General features: G+C 51.1%; 4 protein-coding genes across 4 annotated transcripts; 1 reads left to right on the top strand and 3 right to left on the bottom strand.

The window, feature by feature from the left end:
• Positions 1–1,823: 1,823 nt before the first annotated feature.
• ALTATR162_LOCUS6331 (uncharacterized protein) lies at positions 1,824–2,086 on the bottom strand (the record flags this gene model as incomplete). Its single annotated transcript, XM_043313952.1, has 2 exons — positions 1,824–1,923; positions 1,974–2,086. The coding sequence occupies 2 exons, from the start codon at positions 2,084–2,086 to the stop codon at positions 1,824–1,826; spliced, it is 213 nt and encodes a 70-aa protein (XP_043169887.1).
• Positions 2,087–5,666: 3,580 nt separating this feature from the next.
• ALTATR162_LOCUS6330 (uncharacterized protein) lies at positions 5,667–8,996 on the bottom strand (the record flags this gene model as incomplete). Its single annotated transcript, XM_043313951.1, has 5 exons — positions 5,667–5,813; positions 5,925–6,744; positions 6,862–7,174; positions 7,235–8,422; positions 8,774–8,996. The coding sequence occupies 5 exons, from the start codon at positions 8,994–8,996 to the stop codon at positions 5,667–5,669; spliced, it is 2,691 nt and encodes an 896-aa protein (XP_043169886.1).
• A 4,425-nt stretch (positions 8,997–13,421) lies between these two features.
• ALTATR162_LOCUS6329 (uncharacterized protein) lies at positions 13,422–14,926 on the top strand (the record flags this gene model as incomplete). Its single annotated transcript, XM_043313950.1, has 3 exons — positions 13,422–13,826; positions 13,880–14,767; positions 14,813–14,926. The coding sequence occupies 3 exons, from the start codon at positions 13,422–13,424 to the stop codon at positions 14,924–14,926; spliced, it is 1,407 nt and encodes a 468-aa protein (XP_043169885.1).
• A 2,336-nt stretch (positions 14,927–17,262) lies between these two features.
• ALTATR162_LOCUS6328 (uncharacterized protein) lies at positions 17,263–22,999 on the bottom strand (the record flags this gene model as incomplete). The annotated part of the gene is made up of 5 exons (XM_043313949.1): positions 17,263–20,206; positions 20,259–22,374; positions 22,421–22,563; positions 22,613–22,802; positions 22,882–22,999. 5 exons carry the CDS (start codon positions 22,997–22,999, stop codon positions 17,263–17,265), a joined length of 5,511 nt encoding a protein of 1,836 aa, XP_043169884.1.
• Positions 23,000–23,352: the final 353 nt, after the last annotated feature.

The following is a 23,352-nucleotide window of genomic DNA, read 5'->3' as shown; positions in this document are numbered from 1 at the left end:
CGACCATATTACGAACCTGATGGCTACTAGTGAGCTCGCTGCTCTGATAGTGCTATAGCTGCGGCCTCACGTATACCTCTATATTTCATCTTTTAAGATCCCCACAAGATGCGTTACGTTCTTCATAAACTGATTCAAGTCTAGTGTTTCTACGCCCTGACGCTGCCCCGTACAGAAAGACGCGCGGGATTACAATATAGTTTGAGCACATGTAGCCGGACGAAGGATCAACCCTAAAGGTCTTTCGCAGCTGCACGACCGATGTTTAGATATTGGCATGTTTGTGCTTCGCATATAGCGATCCGCTCTGAGCCAGGATCCACACCCTGTACGACCATGCTTCTCCGCATTCCGCTTCGTCGCCGCAGGCAGCCTCCTCTTGGAAGACCACGGCTAAGGCTCTGAAGCTTACCCCTTTCAAGCTTCAAACAATGATGAGGCGAGAACACTGCAATGGGAGGTAACTTTGAGTTGCTGTCCTATGTAGTAGTCGTAAAGACTTAGCTTACACCTCGGACCAAATGACACTCTGCTGTGTGGGGTTGCGGACCACGTGGATCCATCGAGGCTGTTTGGTTTTCGTGAATCATTTCAACCACGATATCGCACCCTAGCAAACCTGGGGAATATTACCGGTAACCCTGCAGTTTTCGCATACCCCACATCTTAAGTACAAGGTCAAGGCCGCAAATGGCATGCTTAACAATTCTGCACCATGGCGATACCAAGATCCAAGAAAAAGCATAGTTTCGGAAGGCTTCTCGAAGGCCTTAATTACTCGTGGAGGCCAGGGCCGGTGGTCCACGAACCTGTTCATCTATTACAGACTAATCAAGGGTGCCTGGTATGACCTTACAGGTAGCTATTGGTAGCTATAGGTGTCTGTAGGGTACCTCGCTATATCGACAATTCTCTGTTATAGCATCGTCCTACCGACTATATGTGCGCGCCGTACATCGATCTGTCTTCCCCTGGGCGTGACGCAGAGGCTGACTCTTGTGTCTGACGCAATTGTGTTAGCACGATCGCTTATGGCATTCCGCTCACTGCTCGTCGGGCGGATAGGCACCCGATACTGCTAGGGTCACGTCCTGCATTCAAAGTATGATCTTGAGATGTCATTTTTGACCTTCCCATCGTTGACTTCTACCCAAAGCTTCTCGAGATGACAACTCGGGAGCAGAATGACAATAAGAGCGACTTGAGTAACGACGACAAGTTCCATCGAGGGGACGCGCGAAGCGAAGTCTACAAAGTTGCGTAGGTATACGCGACGCTTGCATCGCGATCCCGCACATCTACAGTAGCCCGAGTCTAGTCAAGCATGGTCGGCCGAAAGTCTAGATGTAGCTCCCGATACCGAAAGGTTCAGGCCAAAGCCATGCAACCATTATCAACCCAATTATTGTCTGTAGAGGACCCGATTGGCCACAAAAAGAGTTTCGTCAATAAAGGACATCACTGGCGTCTCCTCTGCACTAGTGACAGCTGTCAACTGTCCAGTATCTCGGAAAGGCGAGATTTCTGCAGGTGCTAGGGCCGCGCCGCTATTGTCCTTCATGAATTTACGAACAGGTAGTCTCGAGCTGCCTGCGCGCGCTCGCTTGACCCGAAGTGGCTCTCAGAGCCTGCCAGCGCAGCCTTGGTGGCCACTTTCGGAACCAGACTCCAGCACCCCATGTGCTAGTGAAGTAGTTGCTTGATCTGGCTTTACTGCTTTGGTATGCTAGACTGCGTTGGAAGTTTAACCAACTAAGACATCGAGCAACGACTTCGGAGTGCTCTGAGCTCAAACCGACAATTACTACCTAGGGACAAGGAGGCTAGTAGCGCACCAGTGATGCCGAACGTAACGACGAATGGATTCTTGCATCTTGACAAAGGTTATAGATCCTTCGAAAAGGAAGCGTCCGCGGCGTAAGGCTGACATGTGAAGATCAGTAACCTTACAAAGGGGTCAGGATGTGCCTTACTTCTCGTCAAAGTTCGTCGCCGCCGTTATGATACTCTTCTTACGGCATGCTGCGTGTAAGCAGCCTTCCTCGGGACGACCCTCTACACAGCTAAGGATAGTCAACGCCCTCATCGGTCAACTGCGACTCTGACATCGCTTGCCTCAAAGTTACGCCACTGTAGGGTCTAGGATTGACTCTGCTCGACCTAGCACAGCACCAATATCACAGGTGTGGTATGCATATGTGGCTGACTCCTCTACCAAGACTGTTCGACCCGTTATCAGGCTAAATGCTGACAGCGGGTCAAAATGGTCAAATATCCACTTTTCCTATCCCTGTTGTTACCGTAAACATCATCCCTGTCTGCTGATTACCGAGATCTAGCAAATGACAGACGAGCACGCAAGCATCGAGGAATACTTGAGGGTACAACCGAGCTGCAACCAGTGAAGGGGTACCCATGTGCCCGAACAACTAACCCCTACCTACCACGTTCCCCACATCCTGAACTGTCGATCGTGTAGGTCGCTTCTACTTGTGGTGAGCCGTGGAAGCGCTCTATGTTGCCGTCGCGTGCATCTCGTACTCCATTGCCTGCTACGATCTTAGCCACCATCGCATGTTGTCTCTTTCTGGCCATGGTCGACGGAGCTCAGCAGTCTCTCTGAGCCAAAGTAGCACGGATTCGGCGCATCACATGCAAGCCTCACGCCAGCCGCACGCCATCTGACTGATCCAGAGCGTACATGTCTAAACAACCTCAGGTTGACGTCTGGGCAGCCGACATCGCCAATGAACAGACGCCAAGAACAGGTTACGATGTCACTAAGAGCCATAGCAGTCTCTAGGTCGTACAAGCTATCTGACACCAAGAAAAACCGGTTACAGTAGCCTGCCTGCCGCAACGGCTGGCGACGATCTGTCAGAGAATGACCCGTTCTTTCATAGCAGGCCGCAATTCCGGATCGTGGCTGACTCTTTGAACACCGAGCAGCCAGTGATTCTTTGTCTGCTCACCGCATTCCGGACTTTTGGGACCCACGTTGATTGTCTAACGTCACCACACGGTAGACGTATGGCCCGTAAAGCGCGTACCACGCGCTTTGACACTGTCTCACTATTCTCCGCATGCGAACTCATACGGCAGTGCACAGTGCTGCGTGTGGGGTCTTTTTGCCCTTTGTAGGCCTTTTCCTTTGTTTTCATCTAAAGAGATGAGCCCCTCAATATGTCGAAGCTTCCAAAGAAGCCCTAAAATGTGGAGAAGCATGTTGAGAGAGTGGCGTTCGCCCGCGACACATGGTGCAGACGTGGGGATGGGATGGCTAGATTGATCCGGTATTGCACGCAGCACTACCGTGAAGGACTGCAGTGTCACCATGATTTGTCTCCTCATCCTGGGTTTTCCATTCCCTTTGTACTGGGTCATGCACAGATGTAGCGGAGAGTAGGGAGAGACTCCGGCTGAGGTGTGCCAGTGATGAAGGGGCTTGCAGCTTGCGTGTCGTATGACTCTTCGTGCGAATTTGTAAAGTTGAGGGCATTCACAACTTCTTAATAGCGGTACTAAGACGACTTATACACTGTTGTTCACACCACCAAAGCTTTAGTGTACTTGCGGCAATGGATCATGAACGCATAATCTATCGTTTTCAATATGCACCTTGCGCTGCAAAATTTCATCGTTACCCGCAAGACGGATTGGCTCGCGAGTCCATGACAAGCGGTTAACTGTACTCTACTAACGTAGGTTGCTTCAAGCATCTGTGCGTCTCTTCGTAGTCGCTCAAGCTCTACAAGAAATGTCCTGGTCGCATGCAAGGGCTCAAGCAGCAGGGCTCTTCGGGAGGAGCGGATGGTCGCTGACCCGTAAAGTCCCAGGCTCCCTAGACGGTGTTGGCCAACAGTGCCGCACCCCCAACGTTCAACAGATCTGGGGTGCATAGCAGGGTAATACTCCTTGCATTTCCTCATATAGCGCCGGTAGGTGGTCTCCGTACCCTATGTTTCAGTGACATTCATCTACGATGGAAAACAGTCGCTCCTGCCCAATCGCGTCACTATCCTCAAGAGTCTCGCGCTGCAACGATCCTTAGCGATGTTGTCGTGTGCGTTGCATCTGGCGAAATTTCCGTCTCCTCGCTCTACCCAGTACACTTGGAGTTTCGAAAGTGCATACAGCACGTTCTATACTCCTGGTTCAGACATGATCTGTTGCCGGAGATTATCGAAATCTCGCCGGGTAGGGTGTTGGACCGGGAAGCCGAACTCTGGTATGCTAAGTTGAGAAAGGGTCACAGGTCGAGTATTTGGTAACGGAAAGGGTCACAGTGCATCAGGTGTCCAAGTACCAGCGTCGCTTAGTACGTACAACTCATGCTTTCTCGCACGACTTTCTGTCACGTCCTTGACCTGAGCAGAATCATTTGTACGTTTCCATGATATGCTTGGCTTGATGGCTGGGTTGCTCAGATCTACATGCTGCGATGAAGTGCTATCATTCAAGGCTCTTATCCCGATCAATCGCTACACCGCCATGGCAGGCATCGCATCTCACTTTAACTGGCCAACGGATTGTGCGGCACGGCCGTCAGCACAACACATGCCAGACACGCGCGACCCACCTAACGGTTTGATCATTCCGCCTCAAATACAGAGCTATGTGTTGTATTCTGAGGTAGCAGTTGCTCTCTGGTCCTTGGTTCAGTCGAAGATTTAACGAAGGAAGCTTGGGGCTCGCTAACCGCAGGGGTGTACTCTTGAAACATCAACCCGGGCTATAGTACCTTGAAGCAATGAGCTAGATAGGTGGCTGTCCGCAGGGCGTGACTATAGCGAGCGATCATGGCAGCAATATTAACGAGTCGTTGGCACGGTACAGCGCCTTGCTCTTTACTTTGATAGGATCTGATGTCGTGTAGCTTTGCTCAACTTGTACGCACTAAATAGCAAATTGAGTTCGTAAATAGTCAATTACTTAGGATTGTTCGGTGTGTGTGTGCACGCGAGGTGGGACGAATCGCATTCGCATCCAACTACTGACTCATCCACTATTCTCCACTGCGTTCTAGAAGCGAAGCCAGGAGACGAAGGGACCTTCCGAAGGTCTACAAGAGGCTAACAGCATAGAATCCCGGAGTAGCTAGACCCGAGCCAACGAAACAAAGATACACGGAGGACTTTGCGCTTTTCGAGATATGACGTGATACATGTGAAGAAAATTGTGGAACAGGATGGCGTGCATAAGGTTTAGTACGAGAACGCCCATCGCAACCATCGTGCCGCAAGTCCGAACACCAATATCTCATGGGACGAACCCATTATGTTATAACACCAAAAACCAGTATACATGAGACCATACACCACACTAATCGTGAGCGTCCAACCTCAATGAAGCTAAGTCGAAGTCATGTAGCAAATGACCCGTGCGCCGGAGGAAAGGAAATGAAAACGGACGAGGCCAAGAACAGCGCGATGTCAGGGTATCGGGTAATGGATGCTAGGAACGCACAAAAATGAGCAAAGTGGCAGGCCAGGCTGCCTTCAAACAAAGAGCGTGTCTCGGCCGAGTGAGAAAAACTCTAACCGCCAAACGGTAAGGTGAAAGGGCGTGTATTGCTATGTTGTCGCGAAATGCGGTGTTATGATTCCGGACGACAGGGGTCGATGACGGGAAGGGATTGGCGAAGCGAAGCGAAGCTCAAACGCGAGTTAGAGTGCGAGTCCGGTGCCGTCGCCGCTCCAGCGGTAGAGGCTCAACATCTCGCGCCGACGCTGCTGCGCAAGTTCCGCATGTTCATCCATGCCGCGACCGCGCACTTGCTGCAGAGCAGAGCGCATGACTTTACGGAAATTTCGCTGTAGAATGCTTGTTAGCCCGGCTCCAGATCCTTGGCATTATGCTGTCGTGCTGGGGCGACAAAGGTTGATTGCAGGATGCAAGAATGACGAATAATTCGAGACACTTACTTGGTATTCGGTATTGAGGGTGACGATGCATGCTTCATGCGCACGTACGATAACTTCGCATGCTCGCACGATGTTTGGGCTTGCCTCTCCTTGCAGTTTGTCGGCTATCAGAAGCAGCAGAAAGCTTCCCTGCAGAAGGTAGATGCCGAAAAAGAACGGCATGAAGCTCAGATCCGGATCATATTCCAGTATTTCGTTCAACGCTTCGGCGGCTGATACTGCATGGCCAGTGGCATCGACGAAACTTTGCGAGGATATCCAGAGGTCGTTGTCATCAAGGAGCGAGATGGGATCCCATTTACCATTAAGCAAGATGTGAAGCGTGTGCATAAGATGTGTACCGTAGGCCTCCACGATCTTAGCATGCATCAGTGACTCTTGCGCTCTGGACATGGTAGAGTTGACGGATCGGCCAGATGGTGTGCCAGGATGCGCTGGCTCATGTTCCGCGTTGGCTTCGTTCACTGCGCGATTTCGTAGCTCTTGTAGTGAATGTCCGTAAACCACAAGCTGCTGGCTGATCTCAAGCGCGTGGTGATCCCAGTCGGTCTTCGTTCCAAAGCGGGGATGGTTGCGAGCATGGTATAAGTCGGTAATTTCCCCAAGGATGGTCATCAAAGGAAGGAAAAATCCGAAAATGGAGTGTCCGGTGCACTCAAAGGCAGGCCCTCGTCTGCGAAATTTGGAATCTGCAAACGATTGAGCGGAGTCCTCGAAGAATTCGCCAGATTGCCATACGTTATCGTCAAGTGGCTGCAGAAGGCCCGAACATTCGACGTCTAATAAAGACAAAGGTCTGTTGTAGCATAGCGCTAGGTGGCTGTTGAGCGATCAGTGTATGTTGACTGGTAGATTTGGTGTATGCGCAAAAATGTTGGCAGGAGTCGAGCAATGTCTCTTTGCGGGTGCCACGGGTGACAAAGGTCGGATGGCTTACCGATCAACAGTGAACAGCAGCCACCATATACGTCTGCGCTCTTCTCTTTGCTCCTCTGTAAAGTCCCCGGGGGTGTGTTGACTGGTCGGGTACCCTGCGCCCATGTGTTCCGCGTCGAGGTCTCCCGATGCATCTTCGCTGTTTGGCTCGGGAGGTGGTGTGACCGGCACTTCCTTGCCCAGTTTAAGTTCCCTGGCCAGTGACCAAGCCGCGTTCCACCAGCGCAGTGATGCAGCCTTGTATTCGCTGGCCGAAATGACTATGGCCAAGTGCATATAAGTCGCTACATCATCAAGACCCCCTGGTGCTCCCGCTAATTATCGCCCTGTTAGTTGGAGGAAAGTTCAGATCTGGAAGTGTATGCGCGACTTACGTATACCAATATCAGAGTCCTGTGCAGGCATACCGAAGCCACCCATGGTGACACCGTTGACCACACCACTACCGTTAAATGCCGTGGGGCTAGCGTCGGGACCACCCGGTGTTTGATGCACAAGAGGCTTCAAAAGACTGATGGCAAGATTGATAAGCTTCTCCGATAACTGGCTTCGCGCAGATGGAGATGAAGATAAGTATGGGGACTCGCTTGTCAAGCAGCCAATCCACAGCATACTTGCTAGCAGTGCTGGACTGCACACACGGGGGCTGTTGGATCGGAGAAAAGATCGTTTTCGGAAGACGTAGCCTAGTACGTAAGGGGAGACTGGTTGCATGAAGGCGGTTGATGAACTCTGGAAGTAGAGCTCAAGTAAGTCGCAGGCTAATGAGATCGGCATGACGTTTGCGAGATGTGGTACTAACGGCTGCAAAACAGGGTATCTCAATTGCTGAGAAGGGTTTTGATGTTGTGCGCCCGAGTACATCGTTGCGGAAGGTGAAGGTAGCATCCAACCTGGAGATCCATCAACTGGGGACTGAGCCATGTAACCCATATTGGATGCCTCTTCAGGCATCCTGAAGGTATTCGTTGGTGCTTGTGTGTGCGCGCTTTGCGGGCTCATCATGCTGTAGGGGCTGTCAGAATATTCGATTCCATGACCATGAGAAGGTAAGACAGGATGCATTCCGGGCTGCATCATTTGGAGTGGTGACTGGTAGCTAAGGTTCCGGTGATACTCCTCCATAGACGTGTACTCAGGCATCGGATTGTGCATGGGCAGACCTTCAGTCTGGATCCGGGGCGGTTGCATAGGATGTATAGATTGCATGCTCTCGGTCATATGATGATGCATCTCGGCTTCTGGCAAACCGTCAATTGCGCCCATGCTCATCGTCCTGTTCTGGTACATTGGCGCGGTATCCATCTCGGGCCTTGTTGTCGCGATACTGGCCGATCGACCGGACAGCTCTGGAAGAGATCTTTGACCTTCAGGAAGTTTAGGACTACTACCGTGGATAGACTCAGCAGCTTTATCCGAGGATTGTGAGGTGCTGGAGTCCTCAGATTTGGGCGCGCCAGTCCCCGCTGCGGCGGTAGCAGCTTGCTGCTGAGCAAGATCCTTCCGCGATGCTTTTCCGCGTTTCTTGCGCTCACGGATGTACTCGCAAGTCAATCCAAATTCTGACACTACGTTAGCTAAGCTGTCAGATGTGGTAGCACCTGGGTGATGAAAAGTGGGCGGCAGCTTTAAGCCCCGTAGCTAAGAGCCTCTAGCAGACGCTACAAAAGCGGCTTTTGGCCATCTAACTAGATGGTTCTCATCTCGGTTCAATCACCGCCGAGCTTTTCGTCCTCAGTCGAAACGTACCTATACAGTGCGCGCACTGCTCAGGTCGTTAGCATGCTGATTCACGAGGCGCAAGTCTGCGAAAGGACTTACAGATTGTCTACCATCGCACTTGGTTCGTAACTGGTTACACTGATCACAAGCCCGACTGATCCTGCGTCGTACTGGTCCAGACGTTGAGTTACCTCGTCCTGATCGTTCGTGGAGCATCTCTCGCTGGTGTCGAGGCGCTATAGGACCGCTGGCGTACGGCAACCGATGAGGCTTGACGATAGCTTTCCCGTTGGGTAATACATGCCGGTTCTGGTGAAATTGTAGAGCTGTGTATTGTGATGTATGCGCGAGGGTGTCGAGTGGTGATTGTCCCATATGCTGGGCGGCGAGATGATGATGTTGATGTTCGACCATGTTCGGCGCGGGGAGATGGCTGAATGCCGAGGGGTATTGATGGAGATTCGTGGAAAGCATAACTGCGTTCTAGCGTCCGTCTCCACCACAATTCCACCACTCGAGGGCAGATCTTGGGGTGTCAATAACGGGAGGAGCAACAATGCAGTCGGAGTTGAGATTGCCCAAGGGGTGGCGAAGGGCGAAGAACTGGCAACGAGGCCGAGAGGTGTCAGCACAGGGCTGGATTCCAAGGTTATGTCGTCGAAGGACGTCAAAAAAGATATGCAGGTCAGTTGTCCAAACGCTGTCTTTTGACCACTGCTGTGCGCCTAGGGTACCATATAGCACTCGGCCGTTACTGTCTCCGCCTTAACGCTGAATCTTAGTGGACGCAGTGGGGTATAATACAGAACTGTCCAGTGCCTGGGGGTGCAGGGTGAGAATACCGAATCGGCATGGACAGGCAGGTCCTTTCTCCGGGACCAGCTGCATCGCGCGTCAGAGACATCTCTGGCCCCATGCTGCAAACGAGATGGGCAGCAGGGCACGCATGTTCGCGCGTGCGTGCGTCCAGGAGTTTGAGATGGTCAACTCGCCTTCCGCTCTCCCATCTCCACTTTGAGCAATTCACCCCTGCACGACCAGGGTCTTGCTGCACACCAACATTCCACGTTGAGCACAATCCAGAAAATCCGCTGGATCATCGTTGCCGCGGACTTGAACGGATACATCCTAGGATCCTCGCCGCAGGTTAGACTCGCAATCAAAAACCATATTGGTTGATCGGTGCCATCCCGACCCTATATGCAGCGTTTTAAGAAAGGCGGCGTACCGATGCCGGCTCAACAAGTACCTTGGGGTACCCTGCCCGAGCTCAGGACCCACCCACTACCACCCCTTCGCCCGTTCCCCGTTGCTGAGCGATCAGAACAAGGTGCCACGTTGTGATTGGCGACCGCAGCCCGTGCTGCAGTGCGTCTGTTAGCAGACGAGCCGCTGACAACACGGGACCTGGCAGTCTCCGCCATCGCCCAGACTGTCTTCGACGCGACCACCACGGGACAGCCGTTTTTTTAGTCGCAGCCCGAATACGCCTCCCCTGGCTCGCGATGCACCCTGACAGCCAGCGCTACCCGCCATGCTGCCGGTCATCTGCACCCCAGCGAACAATCCGCCGTATGTTGCAGCCTGCGCTGATCGCTTACATCCCTTTCACGTAAAAACGTATATCAGGATACATAAACCATGCTAAGTAAGAGCATGAGGAGGGACATTGGACCCTTCGAACTATCCTCTTTCTCGCTCCGTTTCTCAAAGCGAACGAGCATAAAAAGGAACATTGCCGATGCAACTCGCTTGCGCTGACGCTGGAGACCGAGACGATCTTCGCGTGACAGTCTATTCTCATATCCACTTCGGTAATGCATACTATGTACTCTTCCATAACCACGGGCGAGCCAGATTCGCCACCTGCAGTGACAGATGTATGTATGCCAAGATAAAGAACGAATTGACCTGGTGTGCACAAATTCTTGTCTATAACACGTTGTGTTATGATATCGAGTGCGGTAATACCTGGCCTGCATAACGGTTATTCGAAGCGAGTGGCGCCAGTGATGCTAGGAACTCACGCTATGCGCCCATCTTCTCTACGGTGCGGCCTGCTCCGCCCAAGTCGTTAGAGTGGACATCCACAGGTTGGTAAAGAAGGCGTTCGCTACAGCAAGGCTGAGTCGAAAGTGACTAGCTCCTTGAATAGCTGCCTGTAGGATGCCTTGTGGTTCAATGTCTAGCTGGCAGATCTCCACAATTGACACTGGGCGACAACGCAGCGGAGCCAGCGGATCGCTCCGCATGTCGACTGTTGGCTGCTATCCATGGTGGCTTAAAAGCGCTTTATCGACGACTCAGCCTGCATTTACGGCAGCAATGTTCCACACTTAGTAATGTAAGTGCAGAGTTGCAGCCCCAGAATACGAGAAGTATCTCAGTACAGATCAATATCGATTGGAATTATCGTTGATAGATCGAAACTGGACCTCGCGGCTTCAAATATAGGAGTAGAACTGTATGAGTGCATTTTTACTGTGCTCAATGTCTTCTTCGTTACGAGACAGATACTCCACGAGTCTTGGCGAGCAAAGGAAGTTGGTAAGGACAACTCAAGCGTTGTGTCAAAGCTGTCACTCAGACGGTCGCCTTGTAGTATTATAGGCCAAGGTATGATAACAGACTCCGGGGTTTTAGCAGAACGAGGGTCCAGAAGCCCGGGCTACGCCGATTCAAATACGGCTGCAAATTTCCGCAATATTAATAGCAGTAACATGACCAGTCTAGATCATCTACAGTCTGGTGAGCTCTTCGCGTAATGTAGATGGTGGGCAACGTGTCTTATCAGGAGCCAATATGGGTGTTGCGTATTCCTCTGGTTCAAGGAACTCAACGAAGAAGCCGTTATTGGGCCATTACGAAGGCTTATGTGCAACCGTTTCTGATCATCTCACTGTTTTTGTATAGTAATTTTCTGGCCATGACGACTTATTGGTGACCATGAGGCGAGTAGAAAGACGTAGCAGTGATACGAACGCTTCAGGATATTCGAGATGCATTCTGAAGTTAGAGCGCGTTGGATGCCTTGGCTCGCGTCTGTGTCAATAGTAGTCTGTAGCACGGTTGTATACTGAGATGCAGGCTGCTGGCTAGATATAGACTGCCTCACGGTTACTGTGAGGCCATGTAAAGACCACTGCTTCGAATCGTGATATCGTTACTGCCGCTTAGTTGTTCAACATGGCGGGGTGAGACTAATGGCTATCCTGATGACAACCTAGAAGTGAGTCGACGAAGTCGAGACTTTCACGCGAATGCCCGACCCCCTCATCATAGCAGCGGATCATTAATAGTGAAGAGTTTCTGGACGAGGTATGTAAGCTGGTAAGCTAGTATAAAGCAGTACAGGAGTTTGTCAAGTTCTCCACTGCAATGACATATGCCCTGGGACCGAGAAACTAGACCACACTCTGCAAGAGGTTCCTCAAGCCTATCATGAGTGCCTTGACTCTTCTGGGCTGTCATCCACCTGCATTCTGGAACCAAAAGGGTGAATACGCAAGGCACCACGGCTCCCCAGCTCCGACCTGGGCTGGGTTTGGTGACCTCCAGATATTGCGCACGCAGCTTCTGACGCCGCCGCCGCATGCACCGCGTGGACTTTATTGATGAGCGCAAGCGAGGGCCGGTCATGCCGCCAAGCTATGCGCCGTTAGTAGGGCCATGTACCACCGGTGATCTTGTGCAATACATGCTGACGCTCAAGGTCTGGTCTGAACTCCCCATCGCTGCCTTCCACTGGCCGAGAGCTGAAATGTTCATGAAGCTTCCACGGACATGGGGCACCAAAGTGAACGTTGTACAGCTTGCATGAGTGAGCGCAGTAAAATTTGTCAACCGAACGTGATCTCTTCAGAAGGCCGCGTGATAGCTGAGTGACTTTCTATCCAAGGCCATCTGCCCCTCCGCAGATTTGACGCCACAAAGCGATAGGAGTAGATATAGTTAGTGACGATGAGCGGGAAAGGTCCACGAAGTGGCATCCTTATTCCCTGGGAAGAGCCATACGATTCTCTTTCTTACGTTTCGCTCGGGACACTGCCTGGTGGGCGCGGCACCAGCTCTATGGATGCTGTCTCAGTGAGGAGGGTAGCATCGGTACGCCTGCCTGATTGTTATGGTTGGCCTCTGAACACTGCGCATGTGGGTCCCGTATGATCTGGCTGTGTCGACGAATCGGCGACGCCGTGCCTTGCTCGCCATCCTGTTCACAGATGAAGGGTACGTTGATCGCTGAATATCATTAGACTGTGGTGGGCGGCTCGCGGCGCGGGCTGATCGTTCTCGTACATAATGGCAGCATGTCAGTGAGGCAATCAGAAAAGGCCCGAATCTGCGCTATCAGCAATCCAGCATCTCGACTCCAGCTGCGATTGTCTCCGAGTAAATGAGAAAAGACAGCCACGTGTGCTTGTAAATTACCAGGTTTGCGGGGGGTAGTACCGGCATGTTGATGCTGGCGGCTTACCAGAAAATGGAGTAATATCAGTTGGCAATTCTTCTGTGGAGCTTGCACGATGAGCGCGTCTCGTTACATGTCAACGCAATGCGTCGTCTTGATAACAATTTTCAGAGAGCGCCATGATGTTTATCGATAGCAGACATTGGAGTCCGTTTTTCGGCGTAAGCTGTGAATGTCCTCCACTGTGGTGGGACGTGCACAAGCTAGTGCTAGCCTGTCATACGTCATCTCCGATGTTACTGCGGGCAAAGCCTCAACTCAAAATTAACTGCTCGCAAGACGCCACTGAATTAACACTGTCGTCATTGCTCACAGTACGTCTCAATCTCTATTTATCCAAATAAATCACGAACCAAACACGCGTCATCAACATGTCGCTAGAGAAGATCACAACCATCTCTCCCATTACGAATAAGCCAGTTCTCACACGCAATGGCCTCTCAGATGCAGATCTCCAATCTTTACCTGAGACAGCCGTAGCTGCGTTCGAGTCCTATCGACGCACATCCCTCGCCGAAAGGCAGGAGATTGTCAAGAAAGCTCTCAAGCTACTTAATGACCGCCAGGATGTGTTGGGCAAGGAAATCACTGAGCAGATGGGCCGCCCCATTGCGTATACCGCCAAGGAAGTCACTACTGCGGTCATGCGCGGCGAGTATCTACTCAAGATCAGTGAAGATACGCTCAAAGACACCCCAGGCGAGGCGGAGAAAGGCTTTAAGCGCTACATCAAGAAAGTCCCACTTGGGCCCGTGTTGATACTGTTTCCATGGAATGTGCGTGTGGCCACAGGCTATATTTGCTCCCCACGTGCTGACTTTACCTGCAGTACCCGTATCTAACCCTCATCAACTCGCTGGTGCCTGCCCTACTTGCTGGTAACTCGGTCATCCTGAAGCCTTCCCCACAAACGCCTACCAGTGCCGAGCAGATCCAGCAGATCTTCAAAGAGGCCGGCTTGCTAGACGGTGTGCTTCAAATCTTTCACAGTGGATCCATTACCCAGATCGAGACGATCGCGCGCTCGCCCAAGATTCAGCTGGTCTGCTTTACTGGTTCAGTAGCCAATGGCCTTGCAGTCCAGCAGGCTGCAAATGACCGTGTGCCACTTCGAGTAGGTCTCGAACTTGGAGGCAAGGATCCTGCATATGTACGTTCCGACGTTGACGTCAAGTGGGCCGCGGAAGAGCTCGTGGATGGTGCCGTCTTCAATTCAGGTCAGAGTTGCTGCAGTGTCGAGAGGGTATATGTGGACGAGAAGATTCATGACGAATTCGTATCAGCGCTCCAGAACGTACTCAGTGGGTACAAACTCGGCGATCCATTCGACAAGAGCACGCATATTGGCCCCGTGGTCTCAAAGCGATCGGCAGAGACCATTCGGGCGCACGTTAAGGACGCTCTAGAGAAGGGAGCCAAGGACGCTACCCCGGACAATGCCACGTTTAAGAACCCACCTGCAGATGGTAACTACATCGCTCCGACGCTTCTGACGGACGTTACACATGACATGACTGTAATGACAGAGGAAACATTCGGTCCTGTGATCCCGGTCATGAAGGTTAAGAATGACGCAGAAGCTATCAAGTTGATGAACGACAGTCAATTCGGACTGACGGCCAGTATCTGGACCAAGGACGTGAACAAAGGTCACGAGCTTGCCGACGACGTCGAGGCTGGCACAGTCTTCGTGAACCGATGCGACTACCCCGCACCAGTAAGTTGCTCTGATATCAGACGAATACCTTACTGACATATTTAGGATCTGGCATGGGTCGGCTGGAAGGACTCTGGAAGAGGCCAAACATTGAGCAGATTCGGGTTTGATCAGTTCGTCAAGCTCAAGAGCTACCACGTCAAGGATTATCCAAAATAGATGATACTGCATGCAGAACACAGGTACCGATAATAAGCGGACATCTTTCTCTCCCTGAGGACGATCCAATACCTGCTAGAGACGTGTCACACAATCCGATAAATCTTCAATCTTGGGCGCAATGTGACATCGTCAGTTCTTAGTTGAGTGCATCCGTGATGACCCCAAGGCCATTGAAGTTATGGTCACAAGAGTACTACATGGTGTTATTAAATCATTGTCAACGTGTGCCGCGAGGTCACCTGAAGACGCGTTCCGGAGGACGGTGAATGTCACATTATCAAGAATCTATCAGGACTCCCTAGCACCTTTTCAAGCACGATTAACTGTTGTGTCACACAAGATCGAAGTCCAAAACAAGGCGAGATCGTCCTTGAGTACGCGCTTTCTCTCTTGTAACCCAACAAAGCATGAAGCTTAGGAGCACAAAACAGCACCTCGAATCGAGATGCTGGCGACTAGCTGAGCAATTACAGCCTCCAGCCTTTGCTCTTAGTGATAGTGGATACTTTTCGCTTATGAGTTTTCCCTCCAAATCTCCGATTCGTCCTTTGTCCGAGTGTTTGAGAACTACAAGGTCCGGAGCACTGAACGGCTCCTTACATTCCGCAACCACGATTCCCACTCGCCCATCTCCAACGTAAGCAAAGGAATGCCAAATCGGAACAATGACCGCAAGCCGCAAGGGGCGATCCAGCGCCACGCGATGGGCTAAGCAAAGTAAACTTCTTGCTCAACTCTCATAACTCTTCGTCCACGTCCATCTAATCTCCCCCCTTAACGTCGCTCATCTGGTAACTTCTTATAGTAGTTTGCTATCGTGACCTCTTCTCATCCTTGGTATCTTATTGTTTTTCGTGTTAGTGTGGAATTATCGTCCCTTACACCTTTAGTTTGGGCGCTACCGTCTTTGTTAGATATTTACATATATTGCATTACGTTTTACGTTCAACCTTACATAATACGCGTACTCCAAATTAAGATGGCGTTCAAAAGCTTCATCGTGCGACTCAAACGAAATCTGCTCTGCGACAAACGTGAGCGAAAGCCAAGTCTGAACATTGTATGTATTCACAGACACTCCTCAAGCTCATATGCGCGCTGACAAACACCCAAGGGCGAACCAACCGACGTACGCGTAATCGACGTCTCAGACTTCCTCCCTGGCCTCACAGACGCCCAACGTCGACAAATCAGAGAAGAAGCTTCTAGCGGCGTCCTCCGGCTTCAAAGCATACAACCTCAGCCTCCCACGCCTCCTTCACCCACCAAATCAGATACGCGCCATCCATCAGTTGACACCAACACAAAAGTTACCTCGCACTATCCCTTCTTCGACATATCTCCGGGGGAACCCACCATGGCACCTCTCAGCACCATTTCTCAAAAACTACCCAGTAGCGTTTCAACGTCACCTCGCCGCAAACAAAAAGAGTACGATTCACCCGCGACGCACATGAACAGTACGCAGAACAGTGAACGGCCATATCGCAGCGATCCAAGTGGCGAAGAGGACATCTCTTACTCTTCATTTTCTTACGAAACGGGCCTCAAAGACAAGAAAATTGGTGCACACTCTCCGCATACGCTGAGCTTAGACGAGGGTAACCAAGTACAGGATGGCGCGCATGGTGCGAAGGAGGCGAAGGAAGAGAGCAGTACGGACGCGGAAAAAGCCGCTGTTAGGCGAGGTGAAAAAAGATGTAGAGGTGGAACATAATTGTGATAGTGCCGGGGTGGGTAGCTTCACCGCGAGGGTGGAAGAACCGCTCGTTGCATGCTAAGAGTTTGGAGCGGAGGTAGCGGATACGTGTTAGTGAGTGTGAAGCATTAGTAAGAGAACTTTAAGAACGAGTCGGAAAATACTACGGTATCGGTCGATCGAGTGCACGGGATTTTAGATAATAATCAAAGATAGAATATAGAACAGATCAAATGTTGTTGCATAAGTATACTCTTGCTCCCGCCACATATGAGTTGTATCAGGAGAGCTCAAAGCAAGGGGGAGAGTTTTCAATAGATGTTTTTGTAGATTCCAACTATTTGGATATGACGATGCTAAAGATCGTCGCTAAAGCCGGCAAGCTTGGGATGATGCCATTAGATTAGAAACGCCAGATACACCATGTGGCTGTACCATATGCTGAGGGGTATCGATAATGTGCCTTTTCCTTTGAACGCCGAATGCATGCTGATGTTGTGAGAAAGCACTAAGCCTTCAATCCGCGTCGGATGGCGAAGATGCCGACATGCTGGATGGAATTACCGGAGTGTAACATTGCTATGTCATGCGCATTTGCTCGCCGTTACACTCGGTAGCTGAGCGATCAAGGTTCCTAATCTGAGTCGCCATCACCATCCGGTGTCCTAGAGTTCCGCTTCTTCTTCGATCCAGAAGGTCTCCTTGCCTTCTTCGGTGTATTACCTAAGCTAACATTGCTCTTCCTCTTTCTGCCGCGACCGCTAGTAGGCAATGGCGTACCGTCCTCGCCGTTTTCATTTGGCGTCTCATACCCTGCACCAAGTGTATCATCTCCTTCGGCGTCGATAAAGGTCTCGCGATCAATGTCCAGCAAGTCTGCAAAGTCGTAGCATTGTTTCACCATGCTCTCACGGCTGTCGAGCGCGCGCATGATTGTTTGGAAGCGTTCCCAGATTTCCTTGCCGGTAACGAGATTGTTACGATGTGCAGGTTTGATATAGTCTTTCTGCGAAATGGGTGCGTTACTCTTCACTGAGTAGCATCGTCGAACGAAGGTGCGAGTCTCCCATACCATCTGCAGGATCATGCAAGCTATGGTAATCTGACGAAGCCTGCCATCGTCGATTACTGGAGGGGCAAGTTGAGATGCCGTCGGAACTGCAGCTGGCAACATGGGTGGCATCTCACTTATACCATTAGCTTCTAGCATTTGTTGTTGGAATATATCCTGAGGCGGAGGTTGCGCCACATTCATGTATTGCTTTGGAAGTTCGTCGGCAATGACAACTCCAATAGCGGGCCCTGTAGTGTTCAGAACCATTGCCTCAACCGCATTAAGAAACACAGCAAGCTCTTCTTGGTGAGGAAAGTCGAGCAAGGCCAGGTTTTCCAAGCAGAAACGGGCATACAAGATGGCTTCCGGTATGGTACCATTAACATCCAGCTTTGCAAGATCGAAGTCAACTTGTTTGCAAAAGTTGGTGATGAACTTTTTGAGGCTTGCTTTCTTGCCCGTCTTCAATGCCTCAAACAGCTTTGCAAGCTTCGGAGTGTGCGTGGCTTCGACCATGCCGTGAGGATCGTTGAACATGTTCAATTGATACTTGAAAGCCATGTATATGGCCTGCATGTATTCCTTTTCCAGATACGACTCTTGCTTTTCGTGTATGCGCCTGTGCTCATCCGCTGCAACTCGAGCCAAGCTTGGGTTTGGTGAGGTCGCTAGAGCGACAAGTGCAGCACCGCATTCCTTCGGGTGGACGAGACCTTGTCGACTAATACTGGCAATGATGTCTGTGGCAATGACGGCAGAATCGTTTTTATTCTCCAACGCCGCTTTCACGAAATATTCCAGAAATTTCTGCGCCAGATGCAGTGTGGCATGGTCATTCCCTGTAGCAGTAAATGATGTTTCCAGGCGCGCCGAGCCATTGGCAGCTCCTTTGCCCGTTGCAATCTGCGCGCCGGTTTCAGAGCGCCGCTCAGCGACAGAGAAGAACTGTCTGAAGAAAGACAATGCGATGTGCCTAAGAGAGTCGTTCCCTTCATTGATAAAGACAAGCTTGACTACTTTCTCCACTTCACCACGCATGAAATGCTCTGGCGACTGCTGGCATATGCCACCCATGCTTTGCAAGGCTTGCTCGCGAAATTTGAGCTCCCAAGTTTGCATAGTAAAAGGTCGAACGGTATCTAACAGTAGGAGAGAAGGAGGGGGAGGGTTCTTCTGGTTCAACAACGGCTCCATCTGCTTCTTCACGGCCTCATTCCTACTGATGAAAGTACGAAGCTTGGTGATGAAAGACTCAGCCTGTCGATCAAGACTACAAACTTGACCGAAAGCGCCAAGCAAGATGAGGTAGGACAGGATGCGATCATTGTTTTCAGCTGCTTGCTCCTTTGTTGAGGCCAGGAGTGGTCGAAGGTTGCAAATGACGGAGCAAACTGTAGCAAAAATCTTGTCAGCGTCCATACCCGGCATTTCGCTGATTGCCCACAGGCAGTGGATGACATCAAGAAGCGTCTCTCTGCTTGTGGGCCAAGCCATCGATGCGCACTTGGCCAGCTTGGGAACATTGCGCATCAGACTTGCTCGGATCTCTTCTGCGAAAGCGTGTTGAAGGGGTGGAAGTGTCGGCAAGACATGCCGGAAGATGACGACCGTCGGTCGCACAAGGGCTACGTCGTCGTTGTTGACGATAGTCTTGATGTATAGCTTTAAATGCCGCAAGTGATCGACCGTAAACAGGGTCGGTCGAATTTTCGCGAAAACGCTGAGGGTGTTCATGACGCGTGCTTGAGACTTGGTATCTGTGCCATTTCCGGGGTCAATGACTTCGTCCACTAAGTCCGCAACCAGCTGTCCACAGATCTTGAGGTTGGCAGCCGGACCTTTAGCTTCGGGTGATAGACAGTGAACAAAGAACTTCTCAAAGGCTTCTAGATGTATTGTGCTTTTCTCAACAGACTCCAAGAGATCTACCATGAAGGCGGCTCGCTGGACACGATTGAGCCTGTGCTGACTGTCATCGGGCTTGACATTGGCATTTGCCGAGGTTAACCATATCTCCTCAAGAACGTTGCGACCCAGTTCGGAAATGGCGTTTTCATCATCCTGTGAAGGTAGAAGTAGCGGGGCAGCGATCTTCAGCCTGACCTGCTTTGAAGTAGAGCGGAGATATATTTCTTTGAGCAGCTTGATAGCCTTCTTCTTGGGGCCATTTGAGGGATCTGTAGTCATCTCCAGAATCTGTGGCAGAACATGTCGTTCGAGAGATGGTTCTTTGGCCAGGCAGTTCGAAAGAAGCGATAGTGTCGCCTCTCGAACCATTGGTGAACTGTCTCTTAGTGATGGAATCATGTTGATAACATGCTCGTCGGAGATGACTCGAGAGTCTTTGTCCAGCAGTTGTTGTAGTCCTGCTGTCCCCCTTGTTCGGAGCTTCGAAGAGCTCTTGTCCCGAGCATAGATCTGCATTTGATTGACAATCTGCGAAAGGTACCTGCACACCTGGCTTTGTAAAGTGATGACACCAGCGGCTAGCTTGCTCTGATCATCCGATACAGATTGGAATTTGCTATCATATGGCGTCAGTTGCGAAACGATCTTAGACAATCCGGAAAACTTACTACTTTTGAGCGAGCCATTTGGGGTCTGCAACCATGCTTTCCAGACATTGTTGAACAGTTGTGATTGCTTGAGGTCTATGACCCTCATCTCCCTCGGGAAATGTCTTGACGACAGCCGTCAGCCACGAACTGACATAAAAACCAGTCGCAGCCTGTAAATGTGGGTCTTCTTGAGAAGGTCGCAAATCGAGGTAGTCAACCAAAGATTCAAGAACCATGCGATATGGACCATCAAAAGCTAGCAAATCTACATCGTTAACCCTCTCTTTGATGTCTTCACTCATGGCATCGTTCACGAGACGATCTAGTCGTGAAGACAGATCTGACTGCGAGATGTCCAGTCTTTGCCTCATCTTCTTGAGTTGATCTCTAAAGTCGATCACGCCGCATCCGATCCTTGCCATGGTTGTGAGTGCCATGTCTTTGTCGACTACAGAATGCTTGGTCGCTTGGTCGTCCTGGAGTATGGTTCGCATGCGGACTAAGAGCATTTGCAATAGCATGACAGCAGCCGGCCATTGGGGAGAACCAAGGACATTACAAAAATCATCCACGAACAGATCCAGGAGGTTGCGGAATGGTTTGTCACCCGACTTGGAGGTATTCGATGCCTTCTCGCAAAGTTGTGTTACGATGTATGAGGCTATGTTGGCGGCGGTCATGTTCAGTTTTTGAGCAGTTACCGCTGGCGGTTCGCTGCCACCTCCTCTCTTTGAGTCCCTGGAGAGTGCCTGACCAGGCTCATAATCGCTAACATCGTCCTCGACCATGTCTGCGAGCGCGTTGTCTGTTTGCGACACAGTACGAGTGCTCGAATTTGTTGCGACTACCTGAACGAATCGCATGAACAGCGCAGATATAGTCATGATAGGAACTTCCCGAGCCGACAAAAACTGCCTCGCACTCGCCTTCTTGTCAGGCAGCTTTTCTAGATTGCTGATAATACCTCCCAGAATAGATGATTGTTGGCTTGGGTGGCGAGCGAAGATTTGGGCAAGAACATCCATGGCTTTCTGTCGAAAATGTTCAAACTTCTTGATACTGAACACGGAGTCTTTCTCATTATCGCTGTTCTGCTCCACCAGTAGTTCCAGTGTCAGATACTCCAAGGTATTGAGTGCTCGGTCCGACAGGTTGTATTTGCCGATGAGCGTAGCAAAACGGGTCAGAACGGCTCCACACAGTCGCAGTACCATCTGTAGGTCTTGCCTGTGAGCTGACGCTGCATTGAACAGATCTTGAGCCTCGCCAAACCGTCGAGATCGGACGACAGGAATGATGCAGGCGTCCTTGATCAGCTTCGTAAGATCGACAATGGTATCAATAATGTCCTCTCGTCGCATTCGGTAGTCATCGCGACCTTCGATCATGGTTTCTAGTAGAAGTTTGGATGATTTCAGTGCAAATTTGGCTGTTGCAATGCTCTCCGTAAGCTCCAAATTAGCCTCCTCCTGGGGAAAGAGCCCATTCTTGGTAGTTGATACGACAGCCGGGTGCAGGAGCGATTGTATCTGCATGGCCAAATCTACAGGAAGCACATTGAAGCGACCAAGACTGACTACACCAGACATCTTTTCGGAAAGATTATCCATGGACCGGGACTTGAGCACGCTGAATTCGCCATCAGGAGTCATGACTTTGGTAAAATGCAGTGAGCCGTCCAGATCATCCTTGTCTTCGGTCAAAGTGGTGACTAAAGAGTCCAGCACGTCAATCTTGCCGTCAGCGATCTCCCGTTCGTGAGGTCTTAAAACTGTGGCGCCACCCTCGGCTCGGTTGTCTTCCTTCTTTTGAGACAAATTTCCTATGTCGATATTGTCAATGAACGTGTAGTCTCCGCGTGGGACGGCTTTTGGCTTTATCATAACGGCCGGGCCGGGAGGTCGTATGGGTGTGCTGCTGGGAACTGATGAAAGAGCGCTCGACGAATATGGTAAGTCTGCGTTTTGTGCGTAGGCATGGCCGTTGGGGGTGGCAGGCGGCTGTGGGGCTGCTACGCGAGCCTGTTGTGGAGGAAGAGGAGGAGGAGCAATTCGGGGAGGATCGTTTCTGGGAGGAGCGTTTCGGGAAGGAGCGTATTCTTTTCGAGGTTGTTCGAGTGGCTTGACACTCGGTGCTGTTCTAGTTAGTGGGCGCATGATGAAGGTGACAAAAAAGCCTACCTGTAAATGCTACATCCGTCTGTTCATAGAGCTTGCGCGCAAAAGGGCTCAACGCAGATAGAAATTTGGGAGTGTCTCCGTTGGTGCCCTTGACAGGACTGTCGGGTGGAGGGGTTGCTAGTTGTGGCATAGGCTTGAAGTGACTGAAAGTATTAGAGACGGCGCTCAGCTGGGGCAGGAGCATAAACTTACTACTCTGGCAGTTTGTCGCGAAGCAAAAGGTTACGAAGCTGATTGAGGGTATCGTGTAGATGCTGGGCGGTGGACTGGCCTTCGATCTCTGCGTTCAAGATTCCCACAGCCTTCTTCGCAGCCTTCTGTTGCTCGAGGTTCAAGGTGGAGGGTGGGGTAGGAGGTTCGGCGGTCGGAAAGGGTATCATGTCTGAAGACTGTTAGTCGGGCTCTACGCCAGGTGAGAGAAGTGCTCTGGCAATTTGCGCAAGTGAAGCAGAGTTACTGACCGGGCGAGAAGGGGATGATGGAGGTAAAGGGCGAGTACGGAAGGGCCTCATCCACTGTGGGAGGAGGCCTTCTGAACGGGAGCCCGCCTCCGTTGCCATTATGCCAGTTGCCATTCATTGCGCTTGTCGTGGTGAGCACTCGTGCATGTAGACAAGCGCAGTGGAGATGCGGCGGTGTTGGATTGTGTGGGTTAGGGCATATGGCTATATGAGCCTACGCGCGTGCATGCTTCTTCCAGGCCGCTGGCCGGTTACTGCCTGATGGACTCGTAGTAGCAGACTTGTGGTGAAAGTACTATGCGATGCAATCATCAAATGCATGTGGTGGTGCACGACATTCAGACGCGTTCTCACCGCCTACCGTTCTCGTCCTAGCTTGGCTGCAACCGCGGAAGTCGCGATTCCCGGTAACTTTTTTCCTCAACTCCAACACCAATCACCCACTTTAAGACGACATATTGATACATCACC

This window comes from Alternaria atra (genome assembly GCF_907166805.1).
Source record: "Alternaria atra isolate CS162 genome assembly, contig: 25, whole genome shotgun sequence".
NCBI lineage: Eukaryota > Fungi > Ascomycota > Dothideomycetes > Pleosporales > Pleosporaceae > Alternaria > Alternaria atra.
The sequence above is the reverse complement of the archived record's forward strand: the minus strand, read 5'-3'. Positions and strand labels throughout refer to the sequence as shown.